General features: G+C 38.1%; 1 protein-coding gene across 3 annotated transcripts in view; it reads left to right on the plus strand.

Moving 5' to 3' along the window:
* The window catches only part of MTX2 (metaxin 2), a 67279-nt gene extending 53910 nt beyond the window's left edge, over positions 1–13369 (plus strand). For all 3 annotated transcript variants that reach the window (XM_045295882.1, XM_045295881.1, XM_045295886.1), the window contains 5 exons: positions 297–389; positions 897–935; positions 1320–1445; positions 2466–2542; positions 12910–13369. In XM_045295882.1, coding sequence (XP_045151817.1) covers positions 297–389; positions 897–935; positions 1320–1445; positions 2466–2542; positions 12910–13084 — 510 coding nt within the window. In that variant the 3' untranslated portion in view covers positions 13085–13369. The remainder of the gene's footprint in view (positions 1–296; positions 390–896; positions 936–1319; positions 1446–2465; positions 2543–12909) is intronic.
* The last annotated feature ends 652 nt before the right edge of the window (positions 13370–14021 follow it).

A 14021-nucleotide genomic window follows, 5' to 3' on the forward strand; every position in this document is an offset into this window, starting at 1 on the left:
GTTCAATAATTACTTGACATTGTTACTAGGGTGTTAGTCGCTTAAAAAAAAAGGTTTACTGACCATTCTTTCATGCAATAATTATTAATGTAATTTTTTCTTTTGAAAGATACATTTTTATAATGAGAAATAAATACTATCAATAATAATAAATATGCTTTCATAAAAATAATTTTATTTTAGGAATATTGGACGTTTCTAGTAGAAACATTGATGTCATATTACTTGGTGGTAAGATAGCTGAAAGATTTGTGTATTTTATATGACACCCTTAAATTTTTTTAAATTCCCTCTAGGGCCATTCGCTTAGTGATGGGCTGGATGAAGTCCAAAAAGCAGAAATGAAAGCCTACATGGAATTAGTCAACAATATGCTGTTGACTGCAGAGGTATAATAGAAGATAACAGGGCTTCAGAGTAGCCTCCCAAACCCCATAAAATATACTTTAAAAATGTATTATTTTAGAGTTATTGGGAAATTAAAAAATACTCAATTGTAGGGTTAATGTGCTTTCCGACATTATTTGATCCAATATTCAAGCTGCAACCTCTTCTGTTCTAGATTTTCCATTTGTTACACTGGTGGTTCTTGCACACTCACTATTTTGTTCAGCATTGTACAATTTACTTAAATATCGTTTATAAAATACCTTAATGATATTGAGGAGTCTACTCTTTGAATAACAACTACTATTTTTATAGAGTATCATGATTGAATGTAATGATTCACTATAGCACAGTTAGCTAAGGGGAAACAACAACAACAAACAGACCTCCGAAGACATGTTACCTTTATGAAGTTGGCTGATAAAAATTAACCGGTGCAGGAAATAACTTTTAAAAATCTGTTTTCTCTTTGGCATTGCAAAGTTTAGTGACTATTCTTTTGTTCCTAGTTGTATCTTCAGTGGTGCGATGAAGCTACAGTAAGGGAGGTGAGTGGTTCTGCAGCATTTATCTTAATTAAAATTTAATGAGAAAACACTTTTGCTCAGAATCTCAAGTCCCTGCTCATAAATGAAACATTGTGGTTTATACCATTAGTGATATAGTTTTTCACTTACTTTAATTTTGCTTGCACATACAATTTAGGGAGGCTATGTGTCATTGTTTGATATAACTGGTTGCAAAGTACATAAAAGTTTATATATTTTTAAAGCGAATGGTTTAAAATTTTAATTTTTTAGACTGCAAGCTATGTATTTTTTTCCAGTTTGTTCTAAATGTGTTCTCTGAAATATGTTTCCATTAGAATTTTATTTGTAAGCCGCCTCTTCATTTTTAAGAACCATGCTCTTAACAAACTATTTTTACTTTAGATTACTTACGCTAGGTATGGATCTCCGTACCCTTGGCCTCTGAATCATGTTTTGGCCTATCAGAAACAGTGGGAAATCAAACGTAAGATGAAGGCGATCGGCTGGGGTAGCAAGACTCTGGACCAGGTCAGTTCCAGTTGTAGTTGACAAAGCTCTCAACACAAAGTATTCTTGTGTTGATACTCCTTTAAATAAATCCCTCCATAATCTAAACTCAGCAAAATGTTTGGTAAACAGTTTTTACATGAAGTGGTTATTGTGTAATATATTTTATAAAAATCACACATGTTTAAAGTAATAAAAATACACGCTTAAAGTGAAAAATATATGTACATTTATATCTATGGCAGAAAAGTGTAAAAAGGATATAAAATCCATGTGAAATTTGACTGTATAGAACTTGGCACTGGGAGCAACTTGGACAACATTCATTCTCCTAGATGTATCTTAGAATGTTTTCTTTAAATGAGATCATATTATACCTGCTACTGTGTAACTTGTATATTGTGTGCTTCTTTATTGTTATCAGTAGCAGCAGGGCTTAAAACAAAACAAAAATATGTATTTTGCTCTTGTCCTAAATTTACCAAAGTAGCAAAATGTAAAAAAAAAAAAAAAGCGTATCTTGTCAAGATTGTGAGTTTGAGCATCATTAAGCTAATTAATGTCTCTTGTTTCCTAGTCCTAGCCAGCCATCTCACTGATGTGTGCCATTGGCCACGAGGGGGACGGGGCCAATGAATAGGGATGGAGTAAATAAAATCCATCACTACTAGTGGGAAAAACAAGTCAAATGCTTTTACTCCTGGTGGGTCAACAGTGTCATTATTTTATATGTGCAAAGGCATTTGAAGATATGGATTAAAATAGCATTTTTTACAAGGAGTAGGGCTTTGAGGGAAAAGCTATCAATGGTAACCCTTATATATGTAATAACTTGAATATATTTGCTTTTAAAGGAAATTTGCTCTCAATTTTTCTTGTTTCATGTATAAAAATTATTACTTATATACATAGCCTCTAGTCTGACAATATTATAGGAAATTAATTTATGTTTTATAAAATGTGATTTACATGAAGTTTTAAGCATCTGTTACTGTTTTGCTCATTTAAGTATTTTCCTTTGTGGTCTGCTGACGATGTTAGGTCTTAGAAGATGTAGACCAATGCTGCCAAGCTCTTTCTCAAAGACTGGGGACACAACCATATTTCTTCAATAAGCAGTAAGAAATTGTACTCTTTTTATGTCTGTATTAGTCTAGGTACTTTGGAGAAACAAATCCACAGCGACTCATGTATAAGAGAGAGTTTTATGTAAAGAAAATGTGCATCATGAAAACATTCCAACCCAATGCTGCCCGAGCCCACAAGTCCAACATTAACCCATTAACCCAACACCAGTCCACAAAGTCCTCCACCTCACAGAGGCAATGACGCCGATTGCAGGAGGAAAGCTGAGTCAGTGAACGAACAAGCATCTCAGCACTAGCAGGGGTCTCCACACGGCTGCTCCAGCACCCAGGGCTGCATCGGGATAGGTCCATGTGGCTTCTCCTTGGGGATGTCTTGTAGGAAGTCAATCTTGCAAGCTGAAGCAGGGAACTGCTAAGGCAGCTGCACCCGGTGCAACCATCACAAAACAAGAGACCGGAGAACTAGAAAGGCGAGGCTCACCACCCATTTATCCCTCCGCCTTTCAATTAGCCCCACATGTGATTATCGGCCAGGCTGGCACAATTAACTAACTCAATGTCTTTAGCTTCCAAACTTTTTTCTCATGATAGTGGATTACCTTTTTCCCCAAAAGAGACCATTAATGAACAGCCAAGTGAACAGGTTTTGACATTAATTTTATTTTATTTTATTTTTTTGGGCCGGGGCGGGACAGGGGCCCTCGGTGGGCTCGGCACCGGGGAGGGGGACCCGGGAAGGGGGAGCTGAGGCCGGAGCTGGTGGCCGAGCCGGAGCTGGGAAGAGGGAGGCGGGAGGCAGGGAGGGTTGACATTAATTTTAATGTAGTCTAATAAATTCTATAGATAATAAATAAAGTTCCGTTGTAATTCTTCAATAAATATCTATGAAAAGATTTAGTTACTTGAAATTTATGCTTGTAGTAATCAAACAGGCACAGTGGTAGTGTCTAGGAGCCCAAAGTTTCCTTCTGTTCCTTGTATAAAAGTGATTACTTATATATATAGCTGTAGTCTGTTAATGTATTATCAGAAGTTAATCTTGCCACTATCTTGCCAAGGGCAGATAGTGTATACCAGTCATTCATAATATGACAAAGTACAAATAAAGGTAATTTGGGATACTGTGTCTGGAACTATGAAATATTAGCAAGATGCTGACTTGTTCAGTACTATTAAAACAGAAAGAACCTACAAAGCAACAAAACAAGACAACAACAACAGAAAAACAATGACAAAAAAAGAAAAGCCTGTAAATAGTTCAAGGTCTGTTTGTTGACCTTTAGGAGTGCTTTCCAGTGGAGTCTGATGGGGTGCCACGCCCTGGCCCCACAGTCTATTTTTGGTACTCCCTCGGGACTTCCTTGCTCTGCTCCCCTTGCTGTTCTGTTGCACGCCCTTAGTGTTTTGCCTCGGTGTGGTAGGGTCAGATTGAGCGCAGTTCCCACACTGTGTCTTCAGTGTTGTCCCCTGTAGGGCCATGGGTCAGTGAGGTATGTCGTGTCTCATAGTAGGCTGGCCATATGTTCCTCTCTGTACGTTGACTGCTCTGAGCGGGGATATCGTCCTCCAGGCTTGGTGGACCCAGATGTGCTCCACTCTCTCTTCCTCCCCCTTCATTTGCTCCTGTGTGCTCTGATCAGACATGCCCATTTCCCTGAGCTGTAGCTTCAGTGCTGTCCTCTGAAGTAAATTTTACTGGGGGGAGGGGTTGGAATTGGGTCCAAGCCCCTTAGACTTCTCTAGTGGTTCCCTGCATTCACATCTTGGAGCACTGGGTTGAAGTCTGGTTCCTCTTTCCCTGTGGAGATATAGATAAAACCTACCCCTTGCATGGGTTAGTGCCCTGTTACCCCATTACCCATTTCTCTCCCCCCCCCCTTTTTTTTTTTAGTTGGCTACCATATGTATCCCTGGATTGGGTCTGGTCCCTGCCATACTACCCGGACCTCACCCCAGGAATGTTTGTATACAGTAGCTTTTTCCCTATGCCCCTTTTCCGTTTTTTCATTGTAAGCTTACCTCAGTGAACTCATGTTACTCACTTATATCCTACAACCTAATAGAGCATTTTTAAAACATGGAAATGAGTATAGAGGATAGAGGTTGTGTGTGTATGTGTTTGTGTGTGTATAAACTGAGAAACTTGTGTTTTATAAAAATAGACAATTCTTCAAACCAGAAGAGAATAGCTAATGTAGGTAAAAGTAGATTTTCCTCTGATACAGTGGTGGCTGCAGACAAGTTCTCTCAGTAATACATTGTCTTACACTTGTTAAGCGTGTTCACAAGAAGTTCAAGACAGCTAGTGCACAAAGTTATGATGACTTGTAATCTTGATGGATTCTCAAGGGACACAGGATGATCACAGAGACTTATTATGACGAAGTTTTTTTAAAAAAATTGGAAATAGCATTGGTAAGGAAAAGTCCAGGAAGGTTGTGCCAAATAATTTTTTTTTCTATCACAAGAATGTACTTGCTCCTTGTCTGAGGGTAGTAAGGACCACCGTAAAAACATCTTGCCCATTTAGACCATTATTTTTTGTCCTCCAAACTCACCATTGAAATGGAACCCCAGACTGCTCTTTTCATGTGTAATTGGTCTAGGGAAGGGCGAGAGACATGGAAACAGCACCTTCAGAAGTAGGCAGCCCTAGATGGAGGACATGTTGAGAAGCAGTAGCCTCACATTGTGATACTTTTGCTTAAGAAAGGTTTCTGTGATTTTGTGCTTTTTGGTTTACCCTTGTGTGTGGCATTAGACTTCCAAGTCAGGGTCCTGAATTCTAATCATGGTGCTAGCTTACACTGCACTTGGGCAGATCATATTCCTGCATCTCCTCTGTGGCCTGGGTAACATATTGCACTGCTAATCTCAAGGTCAGCAGTGCAAGCCTGCCGGATGCTCCTTAGGAGAAAGATGAGGGTATTGGCTCCCCCATCATTACTGATAGCCTCAGAAACCCTAGGCACTCAGTGCTTCTCTGAGGTTGCTGTGAGCCAGAATCAACTTGATGGCAGTGACTTCAGAAATGTTAGCTTATCTTTTGAGCATGTTGAGAAGGTCATATAAAAAAACCAAATGACTGAGGGGAGAGGGGAAGGAGGGGAAAAAATGAGGTGCTGATGCCGGGGACTCAAGTGGAAAGCAAATGTTTGAGAATGATGGCAACAGATGTACACATGTGCTTGACACAATGGATGTATGTATGGATTGTGATAAGAGTTGTACGAGCCCCCAATAAAATGATTTAGAAAAACAAAACAAAAACCAAATGACTTTAATAGGTGTAAGAAAGTTAAAGGGTAGTTAAGGGGAAAATCTTGAAATAAGAATGTTAGCTGGGACAGGAAGACAAAGAAGGTTCATTGTGAGAAGGAACAAGAAAAGCAACATGGGTGGCTTTTTAGCCTTCATAATATTACACCAGAGAGTATTGTTGGTCTGCTATCTTAAGATACCTACACAGGCACTTGGGCAATGATTCTCGACCTTCCTAATGCCGTGACCCTTTAATACAGTTTCTCATGTTCTGGTGACCCCCTACAACCATAAAATTATTTTTGTTGCTACTTCATCACTTATTTCGCTACTTTTGTGACTTGACTGACCCCTGGAAAAGGGCCTTTCAACCCCCAAAGGGGTCGCAACCCCCAGGTTGAGAACCACTGCCCTAGGGCCTTCATTCTCTCTCATGCAGTGAGTGTGGAATGATAAAACTAAAATTTCTCTGGAAGTGATCTTTTTATACACGTTTAATAAAGGAGAATAAAAGGAGAAAAATTTTAGAGGAGGCATAATGTTGGTTAAGCAGATTAAATTGAATGAAAAATTAGAGGAGTTAAATTTGAGAGAAAAAATACTGTTCATAACCATTATGTAAGATTTTAAGATTTATACTTGTATGCTGATGGGAGAGCATATTAAGGAATGGTAAAATAGAAAAATAATCTGAGGATCTTAAGATGGAAAATTTCAGGGAGGAATAGGATTTTACTAAAGTTTATTTGATTAAGAAATCACTGGTTCAGAAAATAGGAAATAATTTGAAAACATTCTAATACAAAATATAGAAAAAAGTTTGATGCAAGGGGCTGGATTTACTAACTTGATGACTGTTCTAAAAATAGTGATTGGTGTATAAGGGAAGGAAATGTAGATTATATGAGGGAGCTTCATAAAGTTCATGGGAAAAAAGCCCATCATACTTTAATTTCATTTTTTCCCAAGATCTTTTTGAAGCCCCTTCATGTCTAATAGTACGACAATTTAATAGGGTGTTGACAAAGAAAAATTAGGGAACAGTGAGACAAAATTAATGTTTTTGAAACTAGATTGTTAATATGAAAGGTATCAGAGAGAAAGAAAGATTTGTTTATAATGAAAAAAGAAAGCCAAAAAAATAAATGAGTGCCAGAAAAATTTTAAATGGGAAAGTTAGGAGTGCATTCATATTTTATATAGTTTTATTTTGATAGTCAAGTGAACGAATAGTGGGCATGTGGGAAGAACGATAGTACTAGATAAGATGGCAGCACATTTCTTCGGGCCTTAAATATACTTGTATGTCACCCTGGGATATTTTTCTAATAAAAATTCTAAAGATAAATGAGGCAGTATGTATGCAAGATCATAGAGTTCTTAGAGTTCCTATGTAAATAAAAATTATAATCTACAGACTACTTAATAAATGAAAGAGTAGAAAGTTATATTTTCTTTTCAGATGTTATAAAAAAGGTAATTAGAAACAGTTATTTAGTGATCTTGGCTTAATTAAATAATTCAGTAGAAGTATAACGTTTTTTGGTTTGTTGAAGATATATGAGAATTTCCAAGTTTGTTGTTTGTCTATTTAATTTCAAGTCAGGCTTAATTTGGTATAATTTACTTTCAGTAAATCGATATTTTGTTTATACGAGGCGGTATCCCCCCCAAACCCAGATTTTTTTTCAAAGCTATCTATTTAAATTTTTTTTTACAAAACAATCATATGACCGTCAAAGTAATTTCCTTACACTTAATATATTTTGCAAATCTGTGATTCCACTTTTGGAAACATTTTTCAAACTTATCTGAATGGCTGACGGCACCTCCCTTGATTTTTTTCTTTACTGTCCTTTCATGTCCCTCTTCATTTGCGGGAATAAAAAAGAAGTCGCATGGAGTAAGGTCAGGTGAGTAAGGTGTGTGGGGCAGGAGAAGCATGCTGGTTTTTGCAAAAAACTCGTGCACTGAGATGGCTGCATGAGTAGGTGCTCTGTCATGGTGGCAAAACCAGTCTCCCGTCTGCCACAAATCAGGCTTTTTTTGTCGCACACTATTATGCCATCTTTTCAGAACCTCTAAATAGAAAGCTTGATTAACAGTCTGACCTGGTAGAACAAACTCCAAATGCACTATCCCCCTTACATCCAAAAAACAAATGAGCATTGGTTTTGGGGGGGGTACCCCCTCATAGGTATGAGTTTTCACCAAGGTTCACAGATATGTGACCACACAAAGTATGTTTTTCACAATGAAAGAATTATGGAAAAATTGTTATTTATATATCAGAATCAATTAACATAGTAGTTAAAATGTGATAACCTTGGTACTTCATGTCACAATTTATAGATAAAAGCAATAGCTGAAACGTGTAAGGGGCTTCAAAGAGTTTGTGGAAATGAGACAGTTAAAAGATAATGAAATTTCTCTACATGTTTTTTGAAGCCCCCTTGCATGAAAAAATACTAACTACAAGTTTTATGCATGAATATCACAGCATTATACTCTTAAAATGTTTAAAACGGCAACACTTTCTTAAATGTATTTTACCCCAATAACAGGGGAATAAACAACTCAGAAAGTGATAAGGGATCACTGTGGGTCAGAATTGACTCGATGGCAGTGAGTTATAGAAGTTATGTGTATGATATAGACATACACACATATTGTGTGCATACATGTATACACGTGTGCATATTGTTTAATTTAATATATTTTATTTTCCATGAGATGCTTTAGAGTAGCTTGCCACAAAACTGCTAGCCTTATGTAATATCACTTAAAGTTTTGGATGCTCATTCCTATATATTATTCAACACATTTGTAGTTTTGTGACTGTATATGCCCACTCTTCACTTATCAACATAGTTAGGTCCCAAAGGCCAGATTTAGTGAAAACATAAGAGTGGCTACATGAAATCACAAAAATGGAAGATGGCCATGTCATTCCGTAGCTGTCATATTACATCATTCCATACTACTAAACCACTGAAAATCATGGCTGATCCAAAGTGACCCATGACCTTAACCCCTACAGTCAGCGTTACCCTTGCCTTGCATCTCAGCGTTCACACTGCCTGACGTACGCTGTTAAAGCACAAAATATCTGGCAGTAGATTTTTGCATTGTCATGAATGTTTGGACAACAAGATAAATGGTATGTTTGTGGCAAATAACTGTTTGGCCAATGCAGGCATACTTTTCAACCATTCTAATTTGAGCAATATGCATATGTGAATTTAGTCACAACCTTCCCTTCATAAAGAGTATCCATCTGTGCTGTATCAGGGAATATGGTCACCTTTTTAGGATCTAGTTCAAGAAGCAAAGGATAGTTGTCCTAAAAACGATTATTAGAAAAAGAAATCCTAAATTGTTGAGGTAAGGTGTACATTTTAAGAAATCCGTTTAGGGTTATAGAAGAGTTAGGGTTTATAGTGCTTCTGACAAGTCAATCTCTGTGTCTGTCCATCTTGTACATCCTTGATGTTCAGGGATCTCTTTGTTAATATTTTTTCATCTGTGAGGATAACATTATGGTGCTCTTTAGTTCAAAGACACTCAAGTTCTTGTGAGCTGTGTAGTTGGCTACTCTTTAACACTACTACCTTGGGTGTGATGAATGTGTCACAGATCTCTCAGGAAAATGTTACAAGGAATAACCAAATACCATCCTGTACATCGTTAGTCAGGACGTGCTTTCTATCTCATTCATTCAGCAAATGCACACTGGGTTTCTGAGATATTTGCTTAGAACTAAGTGTATGAAGAGAAAAACAGTGTTTGTGCAAAAAGAGCTTAAATACAGTGAGGGAAATACGGTGACCCAGTGACCCCAAATGACCCCAAATATGGGATGAAAAGTATATCACCTTTTTATTCATTTACTCAATACATTTATTGAGAACTTAATAATATTGTGCTGGACATTATTCCAAGTATTGGGATACAACAGGAAACAAATAAGGTCCTTTCACTAATAGAATTTTCATTCTCTTAGGAGACAGGCAATAAGCAAAGATGTAATGTTTAGTACCATGTGGAGAACTAAAATCTCGAGCTAGTAAGTGACTGTGTGGCTACTTAAGTTTGGGTGGTCAGTGGTCACTCCTTTAGCAGGCGATTTAAGCCTTGTTTTGACAGAGTTGAAGTCGACTCAACAGCAGTTGGTTTGATTTGGTCTTCTGAAAATTAAGAAGTAGGCAGCACTATAAAGCTCAGAGGAAGTATATTTTGGGGCATAAGGAAGACTAGTTGTCAAAGGCCCAAAGATCAGCTTGTCCTCCTTATATTGAAATGAAGTCAATTTAGGTGTTTGTTGAAAGGAGGGGTGAAGGAGGTAGACAGGGACCAGGCCCTTTGGACTTTGTATTGTTATGGTGAGGAGTTTGGCACTTTGATCAAGGTAGAATGGAAATCCATGGGAATATTTTAAACTTGGCGTAGGGTCTGATAACGTTAATAAAATCAATAAGGTAAGTACACAGAACGACCTGTATTAGAGGGTTGCTGCAGGAGTTCTTAGGGGGACGGTGATGTTGTCAGGTGCCCTCCGGTTGGTTCTGGCTCACAGCTCTCCTGCATGGCTCGGAGCTGCAAGGGAAGGAAACGCCACCTGTGCCATCCTCACGTTTGTTCGGTTTGAGCCCGTTGGTGCAGCCGCTGTGCCAGGCCATCTTGTTGAGGGCCTTCCTCTAGTTTCTGCCCCTCTTCTTGAGCAAGCAGGATGCCCTTCCCCAGGGATTGGTCCCTCCCGACATGTCCAACGTGTGTGAGATGGAGTCTTGCCATCCTTGCCTCTGAGAAACACTCTGGCTGTATTTCTTCCAAGACAGATTTGTTGGTTTTTTGGCAGTCTATGGCAATTTCTTTGTCAGCACCATAATTCCGATGCATCAATTCTTCTTCAGTCTTCCTTATTCAGTGCCCAACTTTCACATGCATGTGAGGTGACTGACAATACCAAGGCTTGGCCGGCTTGCGTCAGGTGCACCTTAGTCATCAAACTAACATCTTTGCTTGTCAATACTTTAAAGAGATCTTGGGTAACAGATTTACCCAATGCAATGCATTGTTCCATCTCGCGACTGCTGCTTCCATGAGTATTGACTGTGGATCCAAGCAAGACAAAATCCTTGACGACTTTAATCTGTTCTCCATTTATCATGATTGGTGTTACTTAGCCGTCTAGTTGGGAGGCTGATTTGGTTTTCTTTACATTGAGCCGAGGGAGCTCTGGTGGTGTAGTGGTTGTGCATTGAGCTGCTGAACACAAGACCTGCTGTGTGAAATCACCACCCACTTGCTGGAAAAAGATGAGGCTTTTTACTCCTGTCCAGAGTTACAGGAGAACCCCCAAAGGCAGTTTTACCCTGTCCTATAGGACCGCAGTGAGAAATGACCCAATGAGCTTGGTTTCTATTGAGTTAGAACTGGCACTGAAGGCCACAACCCTTGATCTTCATCAGCAAGTGCTTCAAGTCCTCCTCCCTTTTCACAAGCAAGAGTGTGTCATATGGCAGGTTGTTGTTGATCCTGATACCTCATTCTTCTTCATGTAACTCAGATTCCCTGATTATTTGCTCAGCATATGGTGAGGGGACACAACCCTGATGAAACGCTTCTTGATTTTAGAATGAGAGACGAGAGTGGAAAGTAATGGCATACAGGGCATGTTATGGAAGTAGTGTCTCAATGGACTTGCTAATATGGATACAAAAACATGAGAAAGAGAGGACTCCAGGGTAACTCCTAGATGCCTGGTTTGAACAGCTGGGGAGATAGTGGGGCCTTTTATTTTGGAAAGATACGGGACAAGCAGATTGAGATGCATTCAGCCTTCAAGAGAAGATAGCCTGTAGACCAGTGGTTCTCAACCTGTGGGTCATGACCCCTTTGGGGTTCAAATGACCCTTTCATAAGGGTCGCCTAAGACCATCGGAAAACACATATTTCTGATGGTCTTAGGAACTGAGACACTATCCGTCTCCAGGCAGGTCCGCCCACATGCAGATACGCCCACATACAAGTACCCAGTGTGAAGACTGTTACCCATGCTACACCATGCTTCAAGACAAAATTTCATTTGTCATTAGAAATAAGTATTTCACACTATATAATGACGTTATTTTTGTGATTAATCAGTATGCTTTATGTTCAATTTGTAACAATGTAACAATGAAAATCCATCCTGCATATCAGATATTTACATTATGATTCATATAACAGTAGCAAAATGACAGTTATGAAGTAGCAACGAAAATAACTTTATGGTTGGAGGTCAGCACAACATGAGGAACTGTATGAAAGGGTCACGGCATCAGGAAGGTTGAGAACCACTGCTGTAGACATTGGAATGTGGGAGTCTGGAGCTCAGGGGAGATTGTGAGACGAGATAACTGCTTGGGAGCTAGCGGTTTAAAGCCATGTGACTCCATGAGTTCATTCGTATATAGTTTTCAAGAACACATACCTAGTAATAGTCAATAGTCAACTAGTAACTAATAGAGTTAGATTGAAAAGTTCATCCGACTGACTCCAATCTAGTCTCTTTGTCAGACCCAGGTATCTCAACATATTTTCACATTTGGGTGGGGTTTAGCATGTTTTCGCAAGAACATTCTCCCTACATGACTTAACAACAATAACTAGTTCATGGCTAGGCTGTTATGTTCTCATTTTAGGAATGTACTAATAATTATTTTATTATAATGTTGGTTGGTAATGCTCCATTTAGAGACCATTAATAATAAGGCAGATAAAATTTGTTTTTCATTAATAATAGATAATGGGAACTAAAACAAACAAAAATGTTGTTGTCTATTTGGTTGTGTTTTCTTCAGATGTGTAATTTTAACCCATTTAATTGGTAATGATGCAACTAATTTTGTTTTGATTCCTCTCAGGATAATAAACTATTTTTAAAAGCAAGTCACAAAACTAGCAAATCATTGTTTAAGATGTTTTTTTCCCTTTCATTTATAGGAACTCTAAAATTCTATGGAGTCAGGATTATAGTCTTCTGTGACTTTTTTCTTATAAATTAATGTATGTTTTTTGGGAGGATATGTTACACTTTCTGTCATAAAAGTTAAATGTCATTCATGACACTGTCGTTTCTCCTTTTATTTTAGGCCTACTGAACTAGATGCCCTGGTATTTGGGCATTTGTATACCATTCTTACTACTACGGATGAACTTTCTGAGAAGGTGAAAAACTATAGCAACCTCCTTGCTTTCTGTAGAAGAATTGAGCAGCATTATTTTGAAGACCATGCTAGAGGTGGTATATCTGTCAGGTTATCTTAGAGTTAATTGTTAATGTAGTTATTTTTTAAAAACTGAACTTTTGAAATATGTGTTACTTGAATGTATGATAGATAGATGATGCTATTAGAGTTTTAAAACGAAGACTACTTCTTGCTTTGGAAACCTCAAGACAAATTGTATAATGCATCCTTTCTATTCTTTCTGTGCACATTAAAGTAATTCTGAATTATTCCCATTGAGATGTTGTTGCTGATATTGTGAACTGTTTGTCTCCTGGAAACATGTATGCATATACAAAAATATAATAAAGCTTAAATAAATATATATGGATGTTATATGTACTTTATTTCTTTTGAAAAGCACTCACTGTGGTGTCAACAGTGCCTCCCCAAAGGAAGTGATTAGTGCTGCATGCTCCAAGAGTAGTTTGCTGGGCACGTTGTGGCCCTGATCATGGGGGAATGTTCTTAACCAGTTTGCACTGGGAAAACGGGAATGTTTATGGTTGTTACTATTCAAAGCATTCTTCATATAGAAATGTAATTAGTTTAAAAGTTTAATCAGCGCAGCTATAATTTACAGTTAAGGGATATGTTCAGAGATCTTATTTTTTTGAGATGAGCACATTTTAATGGCATTTAACTTTTTTGTTGTAGGGCAGGAGTATACTTTTCACAGAAACACCATTGAGAATTTCGGCATAAGCATTGCTCAGTATTTTTCTCAAAAATATTAATGTTACATCTTATAAAACCAGGGATACCATTGACCGGACAGATGTAGAAATCTTTTCTTCAAGAGTATCTAGAGTGTTAATACTTATACATGTCAAAACTCAGTAGCTCATGTAGTTCTTAGAAGGACACCAGGAAGCTGTCCTTTCTAGTTTACAGGTGAGGAAATGGAGGCACAAAGGGACCATCACTTACATTTGCCCAACGTCATAGAATTCAAATCCAGGCAGTTGGGTGTCACT

This window comes from Echinops telfairi, unplaced genomic scaffold, assembly GCF_000313985.2.
Source record: "Echinops telfairi isolate 266 unplaced genomic scaffold, ASM31398v2 ScPeMD7_3;HRSCAF=10, whole genome shotgun sequence".
NCBI lineage: Eukaryota > Metazoa > Chordata > Mammalia > Afrosoricida > Tenrecidae > Echinops > Echinops telfairi.